The sequence below is a fragment of the Kogia breviceps genome, chromosome 16 (assembly GCF_026419965.1).
Source record: "Kogia breviceps isolate mKogBre1 chromosome 16, mKogBre1 haplotype 1, whole genome shotgun sequence".
NCBI lineage: Eukaryota > Metazoa > Chordata > Mammalia > Artiodactyla > Physeteridae > Kogia > Kogia breviceps.
In genome coordinates, this window is record NC_081325.1 from 12,514,955 (window position 1) to 12,539,626 (window position 24,672).

Consider the following 24,672-nt stretch of genomic DNA (forward strand, 5'->3'; position numbering starts at 1 on the left):
CCACCGGGTGACTGCTCTTGCCTACCATCTGTTCCAAAAATGTGTAAGAAAATATATTTTAGTTAAATGATTCATCACACAGGTACTTATACTTTAAAGGAGCAAAGTTTAAAATGTTAACCATTTTTATTTGGCGGAAGGGAAGCAGGTACGAAATAAAGGGACAAACTTTATAAGAGTTTTGTGAGATCTGAGCCACGTCTTACCAAGTAGTAAAGTTGTTTTACATATAGATCAAGTGAACCCAATCTGCAGTCCCATCTGCCACTCCATCTGTTTTCAGAGCCGTGTTCAGTGTTTACTCCCTCCCTCAGCCCATCTCAGTTCATGTGAAATAGTTTTTTTTGACCATGTCATGCTATCTAGTGTCCAACTAAAAATGTGAGAGAAGTTTAATATCGGAACTCTAAAGGTCTGGTTCGGAATCTATTTATACCATTGTTAAAATGATGCTGTGGTAAGATTGTTCACTACGGTTTTTCCAATACTTTATTGGCAATGGATACACTAAGACAGATGTAACTGTCACCATTTTGACATGTTCCGCTTCTGTCACCCGAAGACCTGCATCCTTTATAACTTGAGTTTCTTCTGTGATATAGTGTGTTCTTCGGAAAATAATGACTGAAGGTTTGGGGTAATCTATTTCTTATTTGAAACCAGATTTAATTAAATTGCTAAAGTAATAATGTCACTGTATGTAAAATTTATCCTTATCAAGGGAGGTGTCATGAAAGAATATTTTATGAGCTGTCCTTTGAACCTTAGTGTGTATATGCTAGAAAAACCCATTTTGAAAAAAAATTCACTTAAATGCCATTCAGTATTTTTGTTCATCAGTGTATTATATTCTGAGAAATATCCTTTGTTTTTATAACAATTCATCTTATTGTGTATTTCTCACTTAGATATTTTACGATTGAATTATTTGTCGTCAAAATACTACAACGCTAAATATTAAAATAAATTTTTCATTCACTGCCAAGCAAAAGATGCAGGAAAATATTAGTTTTCTTTTCTAGCATAAATAATCATTTTAAACATAATAATACACTCTACTTCGTATAAAACTTTATGGTGAAAAGAATTGATGACAATTATTATTCATCTTCAGGCAATGAAAAAATAGAAAAAAAAAACGCTTTTGCCCAGGCGGCTCACTGTCATGTCAGTTATAGAAATCTCTCACTTCGCATACACCCTGGTTTTGCTAATTTGTTTCAGCTGTGAAGTAAAAACAAAAATTATGCTATCAGTAACTCTGAAGAGTTAACAAATTGAAGCTCCAGCATTTAAGATTAAGATTATAGTTACTGTCTCAGAAAAGGAGAGTGAAAATTTCGCTAATAGAGGCTTTTAGCTTTTGAAACTGTTTTGTTGTTCATTGGTAGTTTTTGGAGTTTATTTTGTCTGGTTTTGGGAAAGGAGTTGGAATTATAGAAAGTAGTTATAATATTTAAAAAATTTTAATCCGTGAAAACCTCAAAATACTCATAATGTTCTTCGTGCCATTCTCGATTTGTGTTTCCATTTTTTATACTAATAGTTCCTCCAATAAAGATGATTTTGGAACAAATATTGAAACATTGTGGCTAGCTCTAAATATACAGGAACATCTCATGTATACGTTAATGCAGCACATGTCTATCCAGCACCTACTATATACTAAACACTATTATAGGCATTGGGAATAGAGAAGTGAATGAGAAACGTGGTACTAAATTTTGGAGTAAAGAAAAGCATTAGACTAGCAATACGATAACACAAGGGTGCTGTGATAGGGCTGTTACAGATACTAATGCAAGCATAAGGCAGAGCACTTAACCTAGTCTGGAGGGGTGCATTCTCCAGTTGGTGGGGTTATCAGGGTTTTCAAAAAGTGTATACAAGCAAAACCAATACGGTGAAACAAAAATAATCTTTCCAACAAATGGTGCTGGAACAACTGGACATCCATGTGCACAAAAATCAATCCAGACACAGACCTTACACTCTTCACAAAACTTAACTCAGTGTGGATCACAAACCTAAATGTAAAACGAAAAACAATGAAACTCATAGAAGATAACAAAGGAGAAAATCTAGGTGACCTTGTGTTTGGTGATGACTTTTTAGTTATGATACCAAAGGCGTGATCCATGAAAGAAAGAATTGATGAGCTGGACTTCATTAAAGTGAAAAACTTCTGCTCTACAAAAGACAATATCAAGAGAATGAGAAGACAGCCACAGACTGGGAGAAAATATTTGCAAAAGGCACATCTAATAAAGGACTGTTGTCCAAAATATACAAAGAACTCTTAAAACTTAGCAATAAGAAAACAAACAACTTGGTTAGAAAATAAGCCAAAGACCATAACAAACTCCTAACCAAAAAAAAGTATACAGATGGGAAATACGCATAGGAAAAGATGTTCCAAAGCATATGTCATCAGGAAAATGTAAATTAAAACAACACGGAGGGGGCTTCCCTGGTGGCGCAGTGGTTGAGAGTCTGCCTGCCGATGCAGGGGACACGGGTTCGTGCCCCGGTCCGGGAAGATCCCACATGCCGCGGAGCGGCTGGGCCCGTGAGCCATGGCCGCTGAGCCTGCGCGTCCGGAGCCTGTGCTCCGCAACGGGAGAGGCCACAGCAGTGAGAGGCCCGCGTACCGCAAAAAACAACAGAAACAACAAGGAGATACCACTACATACGTATTAGAATGGCTAAAATCCAGAACGCAGACTACACCAAATGCTGGTGAAGACGTGGAGCAACAGGAGCTCTCACTCATTGCTGGCGGGAATGGAGAATGGTGCAGCCACTTTGGAAGACAGGTTGGCGTTTTTTATAAAGCTAAACATATTCTTACCATGGAATACAGTAGTCGTGCTCCTTGGTATCTCCCCAAAGGAGTTAGAAACTTATGTCCACACAAAAACCTGTCCATGGATGTTTATAATCATTTTATTCATAATTTTCAAAACTTGCAAACAACCAGGATGCACTTTAGTAGGTGAATGGATCAATAAATACCCACTTATTTATATGATGCATCCAGACAATGGAATATTTACTAAGTAGTGCTAAAAAGAAATGAGCTATGAAGCCATGGAAAGACATGGAGGAACTTTGCGTATTATGAGATGAAAGAATCCAATATGAAAAGGCTACTGTATGATTCTAACTATATGACATTATGGAAAAGGCAAAACTATGGACACAGGAAAAAGATCCGTGGTTGCCAGGGATTAGGGGGAGGGAGGGACAAGGAAGCAGAGCAGAGAGGATTTTTATGGCAACAAATCTACTCTGTATGATACTGTAATAGTGGATACATGTCACTTTACATTTGTCTAAATCCTTATAATATTCAACACGAAGGGTGAATCCTAGTGTAAACTATGGACTTTGGGTGATAATGCTATGTATTAATGTAGGTTCGTCATTTGTATCAAATGTAACCACTCTGATGGTGGATGGTGATATGGGGAAGAGGATGGGTTGGGGGAGGGGGCGATCTGGGTCCTCTCTGTATCTTCTGTTCATGTTTGCTGTGAACCTAAAACTGCTCTTAAAAATCGCCTATAGGGCTTCCCTGGTGGCGCAGTGGTTGGGAGTCCGCCTGCCGATGCAGGGGACGCGGGTTCGTGCCCCGGTCCGGGAAGATCCCACGTGCCGCGGAGCGGCTGGGCCCGTGAGCCGTGGCCGCTGCGCCTGCGCGTCCGGAGCCTGTGCTCCGCAACGGGAGAGGCCACAGAAGCGAGAGGCCCGCGTACCTAAAAAAAAAAAAAAAAAAAAAAAAAAAAAAAAAAAAAATCGCCTATGAAAAGAATGAAAGGAGGAGGTCACCTCACCACAAAAAAAATATATCTAAACAGAATACCATCTTAGTTGAGAAATGAGAGATAATTAGGACATAGCTAGGTGAAAGAAAACGAAAAATAGAGGAGTAAAATTCAGGGCTGAGGGAATAGTGTAGCGCAAAAGCCTGGAGGCAGGAGATAGCAAGAAGTGTTGCCAGAGAGCTCTTTTCACTCAGCCAACAGCTGTTTCAGTGCATGTTGTGTGCCGGCCACATAGAGGCAGGCAAGGGCCATCCCTTCATGGCAAGGGTCATATCATGGAGGTGCTTGTAAGCTGTGCTAAGGGTGCAGGGCTGTAGTTGAAGAGGTTTGGCATAATCTGCAGAGTGACAAATGAATATCTGGGGCTGCAGCCTGGAAACGAGATACCGATCTGAAGTTTCAGAATCCTTTTGAAGAGAATGGTGTTGTAGAGCAACCAATAGTGGCTATGAGGATGGAAGAAGTGGACAAATTTGAAGTATCTTTTGGAAATTAAATCTATCGAATTGCTGATAGATTGGATGGTAAGAGGAGAAAGAAGGTACTTTGATCTCTGGCTTTAAGAGCTGGATGATTTATAGTGTAAGCATAGTTTACTTAGAACAGTACAGAAGGACGGGCATGAATTTGGTGAGAGATCTTTTTACTTTCGGTTACACTGAATTTGTAGCACCTATGAAAGTTCCAAGTGGAAATGTTAAATTGACATCTTAGAATTTGGGTGTCCAGCTCCAGAGAGACAGCTAATATGGAGATTTAAGTTCAAGAGTTCTCCGTTTGCATGAGGTAAATGGGTGTGATGCTCAGGGAGTGAGTGGAAACAAGCGGCCAGGCTCTCGCTGCTCTTTCTGCTGGGAATCCTCTTTCCCCACATCTTCACGTGGTTGCCCCTTCCCATCGTTGAGGAATCAGCTTCAATGTCACACTCTCAGAGAGGCTCCCCTGACCATCTTATTGTGTTATCAGACTTGCATTACATGACTCTATTTTAACATTCAATAACACTGGCTCAAAATCTTTTCTTGGTTTACATATCTTCCCACTAAAATGTACTTCCCTTCAGAACTCATGTCTTATTCTCTGTCTTATTTGCTGGAATAATAATGCCTAGTACTTATTTTGCAATCACAAATATTTGTTGAAGGAATGAAGGAAAGAATGTTGAGTAGAATGTTTGAGAAGGAATGAATAGTCAACAAGAGGATTTTTAAGTCAGGATTAAAGGCACCACTGGAGTCAGTGACAAGAGAGGGGCATGTTGATTTCATTCAAATTTATACTGGTGAATGAATGCCTACGTGCTAAAGATGCTGGATATAGACCCAGGCAGTGCGCCAATGGAGCTTTCAGTCCGGTGGGAACAACAGTGTTAGGTTAAGTAATTACTGATGTAATTAATAAATGTGCCAAAAGGCAGGTAGAGGATGGGAGCAGATAACTGAGGGAAGTAGGGAGAGTAGCTCGGATGCTTTCAGGTGAGAAGTGAGCGGGAGGTGAGTATAGACGGTGAGTACTTACAACTATAAGAAGGTTGGCCGAGAAGGGGAAAGGGTGGTTGCTGGTGGTGGACAGGGTTTTAATTTGAGGGGGAGGAGGGTAGTAGAAGGAAGGATTTGAGTATTTTTAAATGCTGATGGAAAGAAGCCAATATGGTGGGAAAGAAAGAAGAAAAGTTTCTACTCAATTAAAAGAGTACACTCTCTGAGAGGGGTGAGGCACAGGGGCAGGGGTTAGCCTTTTGTGGATGAGTCTTGAGAAAGGATGCAGGCAATTAAATAGGTGGCAGGATTCAGAGAGTTTCATAATGATGCCTTCTACTTTCTCCTTAAAGTGGCAGTTAGGGCCATTTTCTGAGAATGAAGGAAATTTGGGGAGGTAAGTGTTATACTTGAGAAGAGTAGAAAATATTGAAAATAGCCAGTGTAGAGAAACTGGGAAGCGAAATGACTGAGGAAACACGGGAGACTTGCCAGTGTTTGGGGGACCTGATTGAGGATGCTGTCTTTGCTGTTGTAGTGTTTTCCCCAGTAGTCCACAGGACAAAGATGATGGGCTTTGCTTTATGACATTCACTCCTCTAACTTTAGAGAAAATAATCGCTTCTCTGAGCACCAACCCCTCCAATATCCCTCATCCGGATTAGGTGACTTACCATGTTCTCAAACCACCTTCCATTTTCCCCTGTTTTATACTTACCATACCATAGTGTTAGTGCCTGTTTATTTGTGGTGTGTTTTTTATGGCTATTTCCACAGTGCCTATTATAATATGGAGCATGTGTGTATTATTTGTAACAAGTTCAAATACCAGTTCTCCTAATGATAAACTATTAGATTCTAGGCATGTAACATAATCTCCCTCTGCCATTGTTTCACATCTTGCCTAGTTTCTCTGAAGGTTGGATGTAATATATGACATTTATTACAATTACAGTAATATAGACACTTTAAAAATGGAAGGTTATTTTGTTATTTTTTGTTACTACATACAGTATATATTCAGAATTTTGCCGACTCCTATCTTTAGTTTGGTCCATTTCCTTTCAATTTAGACCTTTCTCTTTCATAACTTTGAACTGGGAGTTCCAGATTTAAAAAAAAAATCATATTTAGATAGTTCGGATGTAGTTACAGTAAAGACACATTACTCAGTTTATCTGGCTTCTGTTTGTTGATGCCAACTCTATACTAGGCACAAATTAGATTCTTTACATACACTTTTATCCCATTTGCATGGGCACACAACATTTTTCTTAACTTTTTCTAATAGTGTAAAATGAAACATACAAAATATTTTCTCTTGGTTGTTAGAATATGTCTTTAATTTTCCTTGTGGGAATGAAGATAAAAATCTTTAAGTGGAAATTGTTATAAATGTTTATCCTACTTAACAGCTACATTCGTGAATATAATTCATCAATCATAGCTGGAGAAAGCAGTTGTGCAGTTGTCTACAATTAACGACAAAAACAGTTGATGAATGTGCAGCTGAATTAAAGTACTCCCTAGGACAGGCTGAAATTATAAACTGGATCATTTAAAGGAATCTAACAAAGGATCTTTATAATTAAAACAAAGCAAGGTTAATGGGATGTAAAATTGCCTATAATATCTTGGCAATAATAATTGGATTTTAAATTATTAAAATATGAATTGAACTATAAAGCAAATAAGAAAGACTTTCAAATTATAGAACTTGAGTGATCTTTTGAAATAAATTAATCATTTGCCTAAAATAAACCTCTATCACTCTTTTGGAAGCCTATAGGATATAATTAATGAATATTCATAGCAAGCTGGAATGTTTTCTTGTTTAGCACTGAATTTGACCTATGATTCACAAGATTCCAATTTTTTGTTTTGTTCTTTAAAATAAGGAAAAAATGTATAACCTTGCATTTCTTATGTTTTGAAGAAGAGAAGCATATTGTATTCAAGTTTAATTCTTTAGTGATTATATGGCCCAAATTTGAATATCCTCGTTAATTTAACAAATGCTATTCAATAATTAAACCAATAAGCTTTGGTTTGCTTGAGTTTGTTTCGTGTCCTTGATTTGGCAAAAACTGTGTTTTTTTAAAAAAAACAAAACAAAACAGCACCTTCTAACACTATAAGAAACTTTTTTCTCAGAGTTGAGAATCTGATTTAATTTTGAACCAAGAAATCCTGGAAACGCCTGGAAAACAGAAGTTTCCTCTATATTTTTTCATGTAGTACCTAATTTATTCTCTTTTCATACTACTATGTTATTCATTTTACACATGTAGGAAGTTATTAAACATATTGAGGTTTGCAGACGAGGTAAAAAAAAACTGTGCATTTACAAAATTAATTGTATAGATCTTAAACAGTATTGCTAATTTATAGACTTAACTTTAGACATTGGTGATAAATAATATATTTACCTGAAACTAAGATGAACAAATCCCATTTAATAATGGCTAGATTTCAAGTAAAAAGGAAATATTTCAAAATTAGTAATCATATATTTTATTTGAATTGCATTTTTAACCATGTTTAAGGTATATCTGCATATGTATATATATATTGAGATTTTTTTTTTTTTCCCTCTGAGAACAACTTTAAATATGCTTTCCTGTCAGGCACTATTATTTTAGCTTTGGTGAGAGTTAAGTAATTTCATAAAACACTAATAGTTCTGTGTATTAAAAAAAAAAAAAGGGAAAGGTGCCCTGTTTTTGGCATAGTCATTTCTGTGCCATATTTCTTCCCGTTTCTTATCTCTTAGAGACATAAAGTTTTGTTTTTGTTGTTGTCCTTAGCTTACATATTGCGAGCAAATGCCAGCCTAGACTCCAATGATACATCTTTATTAGAAAACTTCAATTTAGTTTCTGTACCCATTCTGACACAACCAGGATCAGTTGGTAACAGAGGAGACCAGAGTTGGCCTTTGCATTTGTGGCTGGTATGTTGTTTAAAGAACAGACACAGAGAGAAGTGAACTACCTGGTTACAGGAGAGTCAATGCTGCCATGAAGATATAGTGTGTGTGGTCAGTCCAAGGATAAACTGAAGGTGAGAGGTAAAGGAATAGAAGGAGCAAGCCAGAGTACGGTCATGGCCTGAGCCATTAGTTTTAGTTTAGGAACTCTTCCCAAGGTGCCCAGGGAATTGAAGCATTGATTATAGGCGGATTAGTTTCCATGTTCGTAAAATGAGAACACACAGACAATTTATCTCTCTCAGTTGCTGTGTACAGACCAACATGTGAAAAAACAGAATACTTATTTTATAACATGGCTGTTGTGAAGAGTCACAGTCCAAGCTGGACAAGGATTAAGAAAAAGTTGTTATTTTCTAATTACCAAAAGTATTGTAATACCTGTACAGGTATTCCTGAAGTTCTTAACACCTATGTAAATAATTATAATACATACAGAAAAACAAAACAAAAGAAAACTGAATACTTATAAAATACTCATTAAATAGTTTTAGCAGTTATACAAATACATTTTACATCTGGTCTTCATCTCAAAGTAATTTGTAATTGAGAAGTTAGGTTTTACATGCACAAAAAATTAAACAGTTCAAAGTGTCATAGACAGCGTATGACTAAGTGCAAAAAATTGATATAAAAATTGCATTGACTTAAGAAGAGGGACCTATTTCAGTGGACAGTAATGATTGGGGAAGGCTTCTTTGAGGAGACAGAACCAAAACAAGTATAGGCACACTGCGTGGTATCAAAAGAAGAAAAAAAAAAAAAAATCAACCCTAGCTTTTTTTGTGAAAATTAAGATTTAAAACAACAGAAAATACCTTTATGTTCTTTGTTATCTAATAAAGCAAATATGGACATAATTCTGTGTTAAAAGTTATAATCTATCTTTGTGCTTTATATATTACTTTTTTTGAGCTCTATATTATTTAAATTTGAAAAATTATAAATGTTTCCAGATTTTTTAATAGTCTGTTAAACAACTCTAGTACAGGAAGAAATTGAAATTTTCTGATCCAGCCAACCTCTTCCTTGCAGTGTCACTGGAAACTCTATGCCTAATTCTTTTAAGGTTTTGGGGCCAGAGGAAGTGACACTGAGGTATTACATCTGCTCCTACACTGTGTGGCCACTTTACTTCCAATCAGGGTCTGTTTTCTTGACTAAATAAATCAGGATCTAAATTTAAGCTGTAATCTTACAGCTTGGGCATGCACTGTTTCTTCCAGTTTATAGGATATCTGAGACAGTGCACACCCATTTTCTAATCAGAAAATTAAAACTCAGACACAAGGAAAATTTATTTGTCCAAGTTTATAACACTAATAAAAGACAGAACTTAAATATAAACTAGTTCTGCCTTCTGTCCCCTCACTCATCTAGAGCTGATGAAAGACTAATTTGTCTGACCTCTCATATTGCCTTTCCTATTGACATTTTTTTTTTCTTTCAGTCAAATTACAGGAATTATTTATGTTTAAAATTCAGGATCTTAGGGTTTCAGGTCAATGACAAGCAATTTAAATTATAACAAACTGCATAAAATTAGAAACTTCCTAGAAAATCAGAACTTGCTGCAATGATATCTGTTCCATTTGGAAGAGAATACTTTGTTTTGTCTCTTGACTTCTTTCCTGTATCCATGACAACTCTGTTTTAGGACAGGAATGAATAGAATTGAACAAATTGTTTTCTTTTTCTATTTCCTTTGAAAAATAAACTTAGAGTAGAAGATGAAGACCACTTCATTTACTTCCTATCTTGTACAGATACTCTGAGGAAGAAAATGTTCTGTAATTCCCAAGTTATCTGATATTTTTATTTACCTCTTTTTTTATGTGCTGAATGGATCATAGAATTTTATGGTGTTAAACTGCCTTAATCATTACAGTTCTGTTTCTTCTTTGCCCCTCCTTCCCACATAACCTGCTCATGTATTCATCCAGTTATCTTTCCATTTAGTCATATGTTATTGGTGAGTCCATATTTCATGACACGTACATGCAGATCATGTTGGATACAGAGATGAATAGTGATTGTACCTCATTTAACGGACTTCACATTCTAAAAGAGAGAGACTTATTAAAAGGAAAAGAGAGGGGGAAAAAAATCCATAAGACAGTGTGATAAGTATTATAATGCCCAGAACATTTGAGAAATTGGGAGAAGATCTCTTAGTTGTATTGAGAGGAAGGAATGGCAAGAATTACAGGAAGAAGAAATGGCACATATAGAAATCCTGAAATAGCATGAGTCATTAAAAGAACTAGGAAGGTTTTTCTAGAACATAGAAAAAGTATGCTAAAAAGGCAGTAGGTAAGGTTACAGAAGTAGACTGATATCTCTATATAATGTTTGGCTATTCTCCTGTCTATTAAAAGTAGCCATTGAAGAAATTTAAGTATAAATAACAGTAATGGCAAAGCGAAAATTGTATCAGAAGGATGGAAGATTTGAGGGAGGCAGAGAAATTAGGAGGCTGTTGTAATTGGATGAGAGATGATTAAGGCTTGAATTAAAACAATGTTAAAGTAATGAACAAACAGATTAAAAATATATTATGGAGGTAAAATTGAAAAGACTGGTGATTAATTTAATGCAGGATGATCTTAAAGTCACATTTCAGCAAATTGAAAAGTGAATAAAGCTGTATGGGTAACTCAGTGATCTGAGGTTATCTTCTGCTACAGAACATTCACATCCTACTTAGGATATACCCTTTTAGGCAACATGCATCTTATAAATGGTTTAGGCATGGTTTAGGCTTCTCCGGGGCCACATCTCCCCCCTATAAATTGGTGTCTCAAGGAGTAGGAATGCCCTGAGGACATATGCCTAAAAACAGCAGTGCTGTTAGGATTTTAAATCTTTAGCCAGGAATTAAGTATAGAACCTCGCCTGAAACTTTCATGCTAAGCCAAGATCCTTAAGAGAGGCTGACATGGTTCTAGTGGGCTCTCCTTGGTATCAAAAGAAATAAAAGCAAATACTTATCCAAGTTAGGTCTGTTGGACTCCTGATTAAGACCAGAAATGAGGTAACAGTCAAAGATTACTAAATATATGAGAATGAAAGCCACTATGTATGAGAATCAACAAGGAAAAAAACAAAAAATTTAGATCCCCAGGGACTACCTAGATTAGAATTGTGAAATACAGGAAATAAAATAGCACAAAATTGATGAATAAGAAGAGACCATCAAAATGAAGAGGAAGATTTGAAAAATCAAAAATTATAGAATTTTAAAATACAATTTGGAAAAAACTCCATGTATTAATGATTCATCAGATTAGACAGAGCTGAAGGGAATCAGTGACTTGGAACATACATTTTGAAACTTTTCCCAGAATGCAGAAAGAGAAAGAAATGAAAACTGAAGTGATGTTAAGAGATATGGAGATAAACTAAGAAAGTTTAGTTTACAAATCATCAGAATTGAAAAAGAAAAAAAAATGCAGAGTAGGGGAGATGAAATATTTTGAAAGATGATTGTTGTGAAGTTTTAAGAACTGATTGAAAATAAGAATACAGTGACACAGAAGTCACAATGTACCTCAAGTAGGCTAAATAAAAAGAAACCCATTCTAGATACATGGTACTGAAACTGGACAATGCCCAAAATAAAGAGACAAAAGCACCCAGAAAGAAAGAACTGATCATCTACCAAAAGGGAAAATTAGCATAACAGCAACAGGGACTTCCCTGGTGCACAGTGTTAAGAATCCGCCTGCCAGTGCAGGGGACATGGGTTCGAGCCCTGGTCTGGGAGGGTCCCACATACCGCGGAGCAACTAAACCCGTGTGCCACAACTGCTGAACCTGCGCTCTAGAGCCCGTGAGCCACAACTCCTGAGCCCGTGTGCTACAACTACTAAAGCTTGCACGCCTTGAGCCTGTGCTCTGCAGCAAGAGAAGCCACAGCAATGAGAAGCCGGCCCACCGCAGTGAAGAGTAGCCCCTGCTTGCCACAACTAGAGAAAGCCCACACACAAAAACAAAGACCCAATGCAGCCAAAAACAAATAAATAAATAAATTTTTTTTTTAAAAAAGAATAACAGCACCAAAGAAAGTGACATAACACTTTCAACGTTTGAAAAAAAAAATTCTCAATAATTGTATATGCAACAAAAATATTTTCAAAAATTATTGGTGGGTGTGACGATAGAGTAATTTTGTGACATTTTAACTTACTTGGGTCCCAACCTTTGCTCCCCAGTTCAAAGGAAGCCATAAAAATGCAGTACACATTATAAGCACTGTACCAGAGGGAGCATAATAGACCTCATTAGCAAAGAATTTTAAATCACTTACTTGTTATGATCTGTCTGGTGACTCCCTGGAAGAATGGCTTAAAAGATTTGTTTTATTTTGCCTAACCTGGAAGTGGCCTGGAGTGAAAAAAACAAAGCTGATTTCCTGAGGGCATTTGTTGAAGACATTTATAGGCTAATATCTTAGACCTCACTGCCTGAGGTGATAGACACCTCACCTGCCTGAGGTGATAGATTAACAGTTGAGGCAAATGATAGACACACCAAAAAGCTTGGGAGGAGCAGCTGGGGAGTGAAATGTACACAAGGGCTTTGAAAAGCTCTGACATATTCCTGGAAATGTAAAGGGCCCTGCACAAGCTTAACATTGTGTTCATGCTCTGGAAAGACCTGAGAAGGCCCCAAACTCTCATCTTTTGCTGGTGCTGGGACTCTATGGAAGCAGGAAGTAAATGCAAAGGTAAAGTTGAAACCTGCCTGGCTGAGCGTTCAAGGGCTGTCCAAACACCCACACAGCTGCTTGAGAAATTCTGGGAGATTTTTTTGGATTCAGGCATTTAAAGAAATATCTGTCTAATTATTAGCTGACACTAACATAATGAAACAGAGACTTCAGTGACCACACACGACAAGGAATACACACTTAACAAAATTATTTTAGAAAAGTCAACTCAAGTTTCCTCAGAGGTCCAGATGTAGGACTGAGGAGGGAGACCCACGTCTTCACCTAGGATTACGTATTTCCTGAGCAATTACAGCAGGCAGATCAGGAATTGAGTGAAGGTGCTGGAAAGAGAAGGGTTAAAGTGTGGACTGGGGGGGGGGATCCATGTTTGGCGGGAAAGGAGATAAATCTGAGCAGTGGTTGAAGGACTAAGAGAAGAGAGGGATCAAAGAAGTGGAAGTTGGAAGTGAGCTTATTTTTGCCTGGGGCCAGGGAGGGAAGAGTGAAGGGGAGAAACAGCACTTAGGGTAGGAGACTGTGACCAGAGAGTAGTTTGTTGGCATAAAGATCTACGATGTGAAGCTGATTCTGGCCAGTGAGGTGATTTCCTGAAGTGAGGTAGAATTGAAGATTCTACAGGAATCTTAGTTTTAGGGATTTTGGGTTCCCCTTTAAAAGGTCAGAGAATTGTGAGGTACTGTGATGAATGGTTTCCCACATGGCTTATGAGGTCACCCAGAATGACAATGAGTCAGATAAGAAGATGCATGGAAATAAAACATCATATATTAGTTGCTATATAATTCATAAGGGTCAGAGGTAGGAGGACAGACTTTCAGACAGTTGATGCAATTTCTCTGGTGTGTCTGAGGCATGAGGCTCCCCCACCCCACCCCCTCCTCTGCCACCATGCCTCTTGGCTTTGCGCATCCACTTGTTCTGTTCCTGAGAATAGTACCTATTAACCAGCCAGACACTGAGTCTCTCCTTTCCAGCTGTCTTCTGTTCATCTATTTAAATGTAATCTGCACTAATTTGCACATATTAGATTTTTTCCTGGTTTTCTTCAGCCTTCATGCAGTAGACAAAGCCATTGAACGAAATACTCTAATCTCTCACATCTCTTTTCTCTTTTGAAGACTATCTATAAAATATAGACCAATGATGTCATCAAAAGTTAATACTTGGAGTTTAGTCTTTCTTTAACTTCTTTTATTTTTCCAGCTGCCTCAGTGATTAAATTTAAGACTATCCATATGATTGTTTGCCCTCCAACATTATTTACATAGGAGTTTGAGCCTTTCTCCACAAGTATTGTGGTTTCTAGCAGATTCCCCTCACCCTGTGTCTTCGAATAATTTATGTTGTCGTTAACTTTCATGCTGAAGACTAGACCATATTCCCATTGGAATGTGCCTGTATCCCTCTTATGTGATTGGAGAGAATACTGCTACCTGTTTCCAAGTGATCTCTCTACCTGTCCTCCTGCTATGCAAGATTTTAGTGGTGCTTCCGTCATACTGCCAGGAAGTTCCCGCTGGTCCTAGAGTGACAGTCATAATTTAACCGAAATCTCATCATGGAGTAACAAAATCTGTGTCAGAACAGACATGAATTTTGGAAAGATTTCTACTGAGAATTATCTTGAATTGAGTGCTGCTTGGAACTCATTTCAATGTAGTTCCATCTTAGAGTTAAGAATCTGAGCATTTAAGTGAATTTTAGGTGTCAGTCCTATTGTCTGTATTAATTAAAGAAAGAATCCAGTCTATAGATTTCCTAACATCTGGTCATCCAGTTTTGTGTGAAAACTTACTTCCATGGCACAAATTTTGTTGTTCTAGCCAATTTTAAAAGTGTCAAAAATCCTTGGATTTTAGTGCATTAAATAACTTTATTGAATTAACTGAATCATTTGTTCACAAGGCACACTATATTTAAGAGGCATTGCTGTAACAATAAAATGGCATATTTCTTAACTATATGATTTAGCTTTATCTAAAATTTATGCATAGTTAATACTTGCAATAGTGAAATTTGATTATTAAAAAAAATTGGATTAAACAAAGCTATTAAGAATAATAATTCCAAAGGTATTTTTCTTTTCAGATTGCTATGCCATGCTATGAAGGACCATATAGTTCGTGTTGCAAATGAAGCTGAGTTTATTTTGAATAGACAGAGAGCTGAGGATGTACATAAACATGCAGAGTTCGAGGTAAGGTTTTGGGATTGAATTAAATTCTGCTTTTCTGTTATAAGTCGGTTGTCACCAATGGTAACCTTACATAAGGTGTTTTTTTTTTAAGAGAAAAATTTCACTGAAGTCATTTCAGCAGTTTTTAAAAGCTTTAGTAAATGTCAGATACAGGGCACTTATTTCTTTTTACCTCATTTGCAACATGAAGAGACCCGTCCTGCCCTGTTCCTAACCAGTTGGTGGACTGAAGTTGTTCTGACTTATTCTTAAAGGCAAATACAGTTTTATAATGAAATTCCTTTAGTAATTTTTTTTTTTTTTTTTTTTTTTTTTTTTTTTTTTTTTTTTTTTTTTGCGGTACGCCGGCCTCTCACCGCTGAGGCCTCTCCCGCCGCGGAGCACAGGCTCCGGATGCGCAGGCTCAGTGCCCATGACTCACGGGCCCAGCCGCTCCGCGGCACGTGGGATCCTCCCGGACCGGGGCACGAACCCGCGTCCCCTGCATCGGCAGGCGGACCCTCAACCACTGCGCCACCAGGGAAGCCCCTTTAGTAATTTTTAAGCATAGTTTACACACCATTAGATATGGGTGTAACAGTTGTTATATGGAGAAACAATTTTACCATTCAGTAATTTATTATTTAATAATGTATCTAACTTTATTTAGAGTGGCCAAAGATTATTTTAGTTCATGTTTTATATTTATAATTGATATTTTAATGACAAATGAAGCAATGCCATTGTATATGATATAAATGTAGATCTGTACGTATCGATCTATATATGGAAATGTAATAGTTGAAAAATCCTCATAAGTACAATTAACTATCATTTGAGTAAAGAGCAAATAGCTGTCATTTATTTCTGTTTTATATGCAAAAACTAAAGGATGTTCAAGCACTATATATTACATACTAATAAATTTTTAAGTTAAGAACATTATTCTTATATTTCTAGCATGTCAGTAACTATTTGACATTATTTGTATTGTCCTAATTCAATAAAATTGGTTTCAGAAATATTGAGGTGACCCGGTGTTTGGCTTAGGTTGGACTTCAGTGGCCTTGAAAATAATATATAACTCCACCAATTTATTCTCCTGATACGACATGAGAACAAGTGTGGTGTGGCTGGAAGCCTGAGCCCACGGTTTCAGTTTTGATGAGGTTTTTATCTCAGTAAAGCAGCTCTCTTAGCCACGCAAGTTGATGTCCTAGGTCTAGTGATCTCTGACCTACCTAGCTAAAAAGCATGAGGCAGAAAAATAGCTGTTGTCACTTTAAAACCCATAACCTCTGCTTTATTTGTCAGATGAGACAGCACACACTTGTCATATGGGATCACACAACCTTATTTTGCAAAAAACAAACAAACATTTTAAACTCTGGTAAAAGTCCACTGACAATTAAGTGTTTGTCAAAATGAAGTTTTGTATTGCTTCAACCGTAAATAGCATCGGATATTTATAACATTGGGTATCATGCTGTAATTTGGTTGACAAGAAAAGACTGAGTTCTTTGAATATAATATGTTTAGGTATAAGATATGTCAGAGCTCTAGACAAAATAAGAATATTCAATTAACTTTTGACTTCTGTTAGTAAATAAGGTTTAGATTATTAACTGAATTCCCTGAAGAATCAGTTTTGAGTTGATCATATATCTACTAAGAAAATCTGGATATTTTGTGGGAATATAAGCAGATCAATATTTCTCACGTGAAAGCATTTAAAATAGATTATCAAGCAGCTAGATATTAGTTACAAGCTCTAACATATATTTAACCAAGGTGATGTTAAGCTTAAGGGCAGCGTTTCTCAACCTTTTTTCTTTGTTGCTCCCCGCAAGGAAAATTTTTAAATAGTTGTCATCCTAATCAGCCCCCACCTTGATTTATAGTATTATCATCAATATGCTGCATATCTATTTGTGTACCGTATATGCATCTGTGCTTTATACATTAAAAGAGTAAGGTTTTTTTCACACAGCCCTAATACCAGTTTTTACCCCCTCGGGGATGAATGAGATCACTCCTGTTGGTGATGCAGGGCTAAGGGAGGTGTAGAGGCTATGAAGGGGATATGAAGGCTCAGCGTTTTTAGATTGTGTACACATAAAATAAACTACGAATGTAAACCTAATTTTGAGAGTATTGTCATTGTTACTTAATGAATGTGCATTGTTTTTTAACCCAGATGTTTCTATTTGTTCTTTTTAGGTTAAAGCTGTATTAGTAAATGAATTGATTGTGTGTACATTTGTGCGTGTGTGGTTTGCCAAACTTATATCACTTTTAAATTGTAAAAGATTTTGTAAAAGTCATAACATTTTATACTATGACTTTTTGAGGAATTTCTGTATCTCTCATATAGGCCTGTCATTAAGAGAAAAAATGTATTTAATTTGAGATGGGTACTTCACAGTTAATTTTTTTTGGTTAACCACTGTAATTGTTAAGGAAGAAAAATGAAAATTTAATTTTACTCTCCAAAGAGCTAATGAAATATTAACCTCATTATGGAGGCAGATCATTGTACTAATTGGTGATTCCCTGTACAAAAAGATAAATTGGAAAATGAATTAATCCTTCTTAGGTTACTGTAGGGTTATTTCTCTGGAAGAGATGACTTGTGGTAGTAGTCTGTATCAATAGATAGTTAAAAGGAATATGTTCAGATACCTTACATGAAAGATTTTTACTTTGTAATGATGAATGTGAACTCATTATATGTATTTTTTTAGATGTACAAAACTTTTTTTTGTAGTTATATGACTTGTATTACATACATGATAACATTAAAATCTGCAGTCACTCTACCCTGTACAAAAATTATTATACAAAACAAATCAAACTTATGGTTAAAGAGATGTTCATGTTCATGTTCATGTTTGTATTGAGCCTTTTTGATACACAATGAATTGATTACCTGTGTTGCTAATACCAGTGAACTTGAATACAGATAGCTGACAGGACAACTGATTATTAGGGAAGATAAGATTAAGGTAGTAGTTATCATGAGAAACTTTGAATACATTAGATTCTAGAGCTAGGAGACACTGTAGAGAAAACCTTGTTTTAGCCCTTCATTTTACAAATGTAAAACTGCATACAGTGAGAAAAACAAAATTTGCATAAAATGTGAAATTAAATCCAGGTCTAAATTCCTGAACTACTGCTTTCTCTTCCACACCACATTGCCATTTACAAAATGTAACACTATATATTAAGTGGCAAGTTTTTGATCTCTATATAATTATCAGGAAAGTAACTCTTATTTTAAGTGAGGTATATACTATATAGGTTAAAATAATAAGTAGGTTTACATTTTTAATAAATCGTTTTGTTTTTAAAATGCTTATTTTTGGAATATGTTAAAATCAGAATTTCAGAATTGGAAGGAACCTTAAAAGTCATTAATTACTTGATTATATTACTTAATAATACTCAAATTACTTTACATATACTTTATGTATAAACACAAAGAAAGAACGTATTTTTACCAGTTTGAAAGGTGATTATATATATGTGTGTGTGTATATATTTTAGAATAAACTTTCAAAAGATTACATTATCTTAGTTTTTAAAATTGAATCGATGATTATTACCCTTTAAATCAAGGTTAAATATCATTTCTTTCTTACACACGGTAGAGGTTTATTATCATGCACTGTTTGTATTTCTTTGTAGTCGCAGTGTGCCCAATACGCTGCTGATAGAAGAGAGGAAGAAAAGATGTGTGACCATCTCATTAGTGCTGCGAAACATAGGGACCACGTGACTGCAAATCAGCTGAAACAGAAGATCCTTAACATTCTGACAAATAAGCATGGTGCTTGGGGAGCAGTTTCTCATAGGTGAGTTATAAAAACGAGAAGTACATAGTAACTCATAGGTTAATTATAATAGTTATAAGTTTAAAAAAAAGCGATTAACTTAAAAATTCCTCACAAAATATGATTTTAAAGTGTAAAAAATGGCTTAATTTTTCTCCTGAAATCTTTAGTAATGACTCTTGAGAATGGTTTAAAGGAAAATCTAAACTTTTAAAAGTAATCTAATGGAAATTTTTTCTAATTCATAAAAATATGTAAATAATACAAAATGTGTTTAGGCAAGTATTTTAGACTACCATCTCTCATATATAACATGGGTGTTAGTTATATGAAGTGACTTGTTTTTAATCTTTCAGAGTCAACTCTTCAAATTATTAAATTTATATCATTCTTAATTTTTTTATGCACAGGTAATAATATAAGCATTCACTATGGAGAAGTAATATATTCTTTTAAAATATTTTCTTCTATATTTCTCTATGCAGTCTTTCTTAAGAAAGGTTTCATCTCAAATTAGGGTATTTATGATATTATAATAGAAACAAAACCAAAATTGGTTGTTTTTGCATTGCAAGTGTTTTTCTTCCTAAAGTTTTGTGAACATAAAATTGTTTTGTTTTATTTTGTTGTCCTCTGCACAATGCCTTCTAGAAAAATAGTGGTGAAGCAGGTCACTATATTTTGATTGCTAATGTTCTTCATTTATATATCTTCATTTTATCTTACTTAATTGACTGTTTTTATTAAGTCTCTGTCTGGCAGAGTTTAGGGATTGGGTAAATGTGGACAAGACACTAAGAAAAATTCTTGTAGAAGTGATTCTGTTAGTTAGAGAAGAACATCTAGAATATGGCCAGGATATTATTTGACAGACTGTCCTGGGGTCTCAAGTATAAGATAGATTTAAGAAAACTTTATTATTTGAATTTAAAGTAAAATTATAACATAATGTCTTTAAAAATAGTTAACACTCTCCTTAAAACACTAAAAATAGAACTACCCTATGACCCAGCAATCCCACTACTGGGCATATACCTGGAGAAAAGCATAATTCAAAAAGAGTCATGTACCACAATGTTCATTGCAGCACTATTTACAATAGCCAGGACATGGAAGCAACCTATGTGTCCAACGACAGATGAAGAAACGAAATTGAGTTATTTGTAGTGAGGTGGATGGACCTAGAGTCTGTCATACAGAGTGAAGTATGACAGAAAGAGAAAAACAAATACCGTATGCTAACACATATATATGGAACCTTAAAATTAAAAAAAAAAAGGTTCTGAAGAACCTAGGGGCTGGACAGGAATAAAGATGCAGATGTAGAGAATGGACTTCAGGCCATGGAGAGGGGGAAGGGTAAGCTGGGACGAAGTGAGAGAGTGGCATGGACATATATACACTACCAGATGTAAAATAGATAGCTATTGGGAAGCTGCTGCATAGCACAGGGAGATCAGCTCAGTGCTTTGTGACCACCTAGAGGGGTGGGATAGGGAGAGCTGGAGGGAGACGCAAGAGGGAGGGGATATGGGGATATATGTATACGTATAGCTGATTCACTTTGTGATACAGCAGAAACTAACACAGCATTGTAAAGCAATTATACTCCAATAAACATGTTTAAAAAAAAATAGTGAACACTCAATATTCGTTTCTTATAATAATAGCAATACCACCACGTCTAACATTTATTAAATATTCATTGTGTGCTAGGCACCATACTAAGAACATTACATGGGCTATTTTGTTTAACATTCAGAACATCTCTATTAAGTTTGATACTGAAATTTTTTTTTCATATTACAATGAAGAAATTGAAGATTTCAGAGGTTAAGTGAAACCTAGATAGTATCACACAACTTGTACAAATAGAAGCAGGGTGTGTCAATCAGGGTTCTCCAGAGAAACAGAAAAGAACCAATAGGATATATGTAAGACATAGATATAGATAAGATATAGCTATGGATATGAATATGGATATGGGTATAGATATATAGAGATTTATTTTTAAGAATTAGCTCACATGCTTATGGAACCTTGCAAGTCTGAAATCTGTAGGGTGGGCTGGCAGGCTGGAAGCGTGGTCAGGGTTTCTGTCTTGGGGCAGAAATCCTTCTTCTCCAAGAAGCCTCAGTCTTTTCTCTGAAGACCTTCAGCTGATTAGATGAGCCCCACCACATTATTGAGAATAATATCCTTTACTTAAAGTCAGCTGATTATAGATGTTAATCACATCCACAAAATACCTTCACAGCGACATCTAGACTAGTATTTGGTGAAACAACTGAGCACATAGCCTAGCCAAGTTGACGCAGAATTTAACCTTAAGACAGTACAATAGCACGAGCATTTTGCCCTAGCTATAGACCTTGTCTCTCTTTTTGGGTCATCCGAATTGGATTTATCTACTCAGTTATATATAGTGAGGACTATAACATTATATTGCTAATAATTCAACTGGTATAATGCAGGATCTTGCCCTCAGTGTATAAAGCTGTACATGGTTTGGTTTTAATATTTCACCAGATAATTACAATACAGCTAAAGGACAGAGACTCCCATAGTGACAGTCACGTGGTAACGTGTCGAATGCATCCTCTGCTCAGCTTTCCGTTTATGGTAGCTCATTAGATAGACAGGAAGACTGGCAATAGGACCCCTCAGAAGAACAGGTATCCTTTGTCCTTTTCTGCACATTAACTCCCAGTGCTGATTAACTGAAAAACACACAATCTTTCTATTATCATCCTTTACTAAGTGGGACACTGAACTCTAATCTTCCTTAGTATTTGATTAATTAATAAGGCTCAGTTGTTGGACTGCTTCTCCTTTTCGTGTTATTCACTCTCTAGGCAATTTTATCTAGTCTCACGGCTTAAAAAAATACCAATATGTCAGTAACTCCCAGATTCTCCAGACCTCTCTCCCTTATCTCCATACATGTATATCTTCCTACTTGGTATCTTCCACGCAGATATCTAGTTGTCATCTCATACCAATGATGATAGAACTGAGCTCCTGAGATTTTCTCCCAAACCACTTCCTCTTGCAGTCATCTCCTTCTTAGACATGGGGAACCCCAGTCTTGCAGTTGCCTAGGCCATCATTGTTGCTCTTATCCTTAACTACTCTTCACACATCCCATATTGAGCCCTTCAGCAAACCTTAGTGATTCTGCCATTAAAAAAAATCCAGCATTTGACTGCTTTTCACCATTATCTTTGATATCGCCTTGATCCACGACACCGTCATTTCTCACTTGACTTATTGCAGCATTACTTTCAACAGTCTTCCTGCTTCCGCCCTTGTCCTCCTAAAGTCCATTCTCAGCATAGCAGTGTGGGTGATTCTTACTAAAATGTAGATCCCTTTGCTCCTCTGCTCAGGAACCTCCAGAATTATACTGTGCAAGAAGGTAACCACTAGTCAGATGTGGCTATACAAATTTAATTAATTAAAAATTAATTTAATTAAAAATTGAGTGCCATAGCTGCACTAACCACATTCAAGTACTCAATAGCTGCACGCGTCTCGTGGTTCCTATATTGGACAGCACAGAACATTTCTATCATTGCACAAAATTCTATTGGGCAGTGCTGCTCCAGAGACTTCCCATGTCCCTGAAAGAAAAAACCTACAAGGACAAAGAAATGTGGAATGGTCAGAGAAGTCCATTCTGATGAGGAACCATTTGAACAAAGAGCTGTCTGAGCATTTCAAGCAGAGAGAACAGCATACAAAAGAAGGAAGTGCTTGGCCTGTTCATAAAATCGTCAGAGGCCAGTATGGCTGCAATGGAGTGAGCCATGGGGAGGGAAGGTACTGTCATCTGGCCTTCGTTAGCTCTTTGACCTGCTTCTCCTACTACCCTCCCCTTGTACTTTTTGTTCCAGTCACTGTAGCTTCCTGCTGTTCTTCAAGTTTGCAGGATATGCTTGCTCTGTTTGGAATGCTTTCTTACAAAAAACCCATGTGGCTAGCTCCTCCGCTTTGTTCCAGCTTTAATTCAAATCTACTTTCTCAAAAAAGTCTTCTGTAGCCACCCTGTCTAAAATTCTACTTCTTCCTCCAAATATTTTGTACTACATTCCTCTGCTTTATTTTTCCTTTTTCAAAATTTTATCACTAACATACCGTATATTTTACTTATTTATCAGTTTTATTGTTTTGTTTACCACGAGAATGCAAGCTCTGTAATGGAAGAGATTTTTATCTCCTCTGTCCACAGTGTTATCCCTAGCACCTAGAATAATGTCTGATGCACAGCAGGTGCTAAATAAATGTTTGTCGAATAAATTAATAAGTGAATGCTTGGTATATATCCTTTGATACAGTGATGCTACTGGTAATGGAATGGAAAAACAACTTAGTCTACTGTCTGTGACACTTTTATATTTTAAATGAAATAATTTTATTAAATGACAAAAGGTACTTACCCCTGCATGAAATGACAGCTCAAGCTCATCTAGAAAACAGGATGAACAGTTTCTACTTCATTGGGTTATTTTAATGGTAAAATGAAGTGTTACGTGCAAAATGCTTAGCACAACGTATGGCACATAGTAGATGTCTCGTATTTGTTAGTCACTTTTTATGTTCGGCAGCTCTTTACAAAGAGCCTTTTCTTAAAAGACTTAATTTTTTTTTTTTTTTTTGCGGTATGCGGGCCTCTCACTGTTGTGGCCTCTCCCGTCGCGGAGCACAGGCTCCGGACGCGCAGGCTCAGCGGCCATGGCTCACGGGCTCAGTCGCTCCGCGGCATGTGGGATCCTCCCGGACCAGGGCACGAACCCGTGTCCCCTGCATCGGCAGTCGGACTCTCGACCACTGCGCCACCAGGGAAACCCTAAAAGACTTAATTTTTTTAGAGTAGTTTTAGGATTAAAACAAAATTGAGTGAAAGGTACAGAGATTTCCCATATACTCCCTCCCCTACACATGCGGAGTTTCCCCCCGTCAGTGTCTCCCACCGGAATGGTTCGTTAGGGATGAATCATAATCACCCAAAGTTCATAGTCTATCTTAAGGGTCACTCTCGGTTTTGTATATTCTATGGATTCAGACACATGTGTGATGACATATACCCACCGTTATACTATCATACAGGGTAGTTTCACTGCCCTAAAAACCCTCTGTGCTCTGCGTATTCGTCTTTCCTCTCACCCCATCCCTGGCAATCACTGATCTTTTTATTGTCTCCCTAGTTTTGCCTTTGCCAGAATGTCATATAGTTGGACCCATATAGTGTGTATCCTTTTCAGATTAGTTTCTTTCATGTAGTCAGTCGTGTGCAAGTTCCTTCATGGCTTGATAGCTCATTTCTTTTAGTGCTGCATAATATGCTAGTGTCTGGATGTATCACAGTTTATTTATCCATTCACCTACTGAGGGGCTCCTTGGTCGCTTCCACATTTTGGCAGTAATGAACAAAGCTGCTGTAAACATCCACATGCAGGTTTCTGTGGACATAAGTTTTCATCTCCTTTGGCTAGATACCAAGGAGCACAACTGCTGGCTAATATGGTAAGAGTATGCTTATCTTATGAGAAACCAGCACACTGTCTTCACGGTGGCTGCAAGGTTTTGCGTTCCCACCAGCAGTGAACGAGAGTTCCTGTTGTTCCACAT

At 36.7% G+C, this 24,672-nt stretch overlaps 1 protein-coding gene across 8 annotated transcripts in view; it reads left to right on the forward strand.

Moving 5' to 3' along the window:
* The window catches only part of NBEA (neurobeachin), a 594,993-nt gene that overhangs the window by 275,477 nt on the left and 294,844 nt on the right, over window positions 1-24,672 (forward strand). For all 8 annotated transcript variants that reach the window (XM_059042292.2, XM_067016556.1, XM_067016558.1 and 5 more), the window contains 2 exons: window positions 15,118-15,226; window positions 18,896-19,062. In XM_059042292.2, the coding sequence (XP_058898275.1) occupies window positions 15,118-15,226; window positions 18,896-19,062 (276 nt within the window). The remainder of the gene's footprint in view (window positions 1-15,117; window positions 15,227-18,895; window positions 19,063-24,672) is intronic.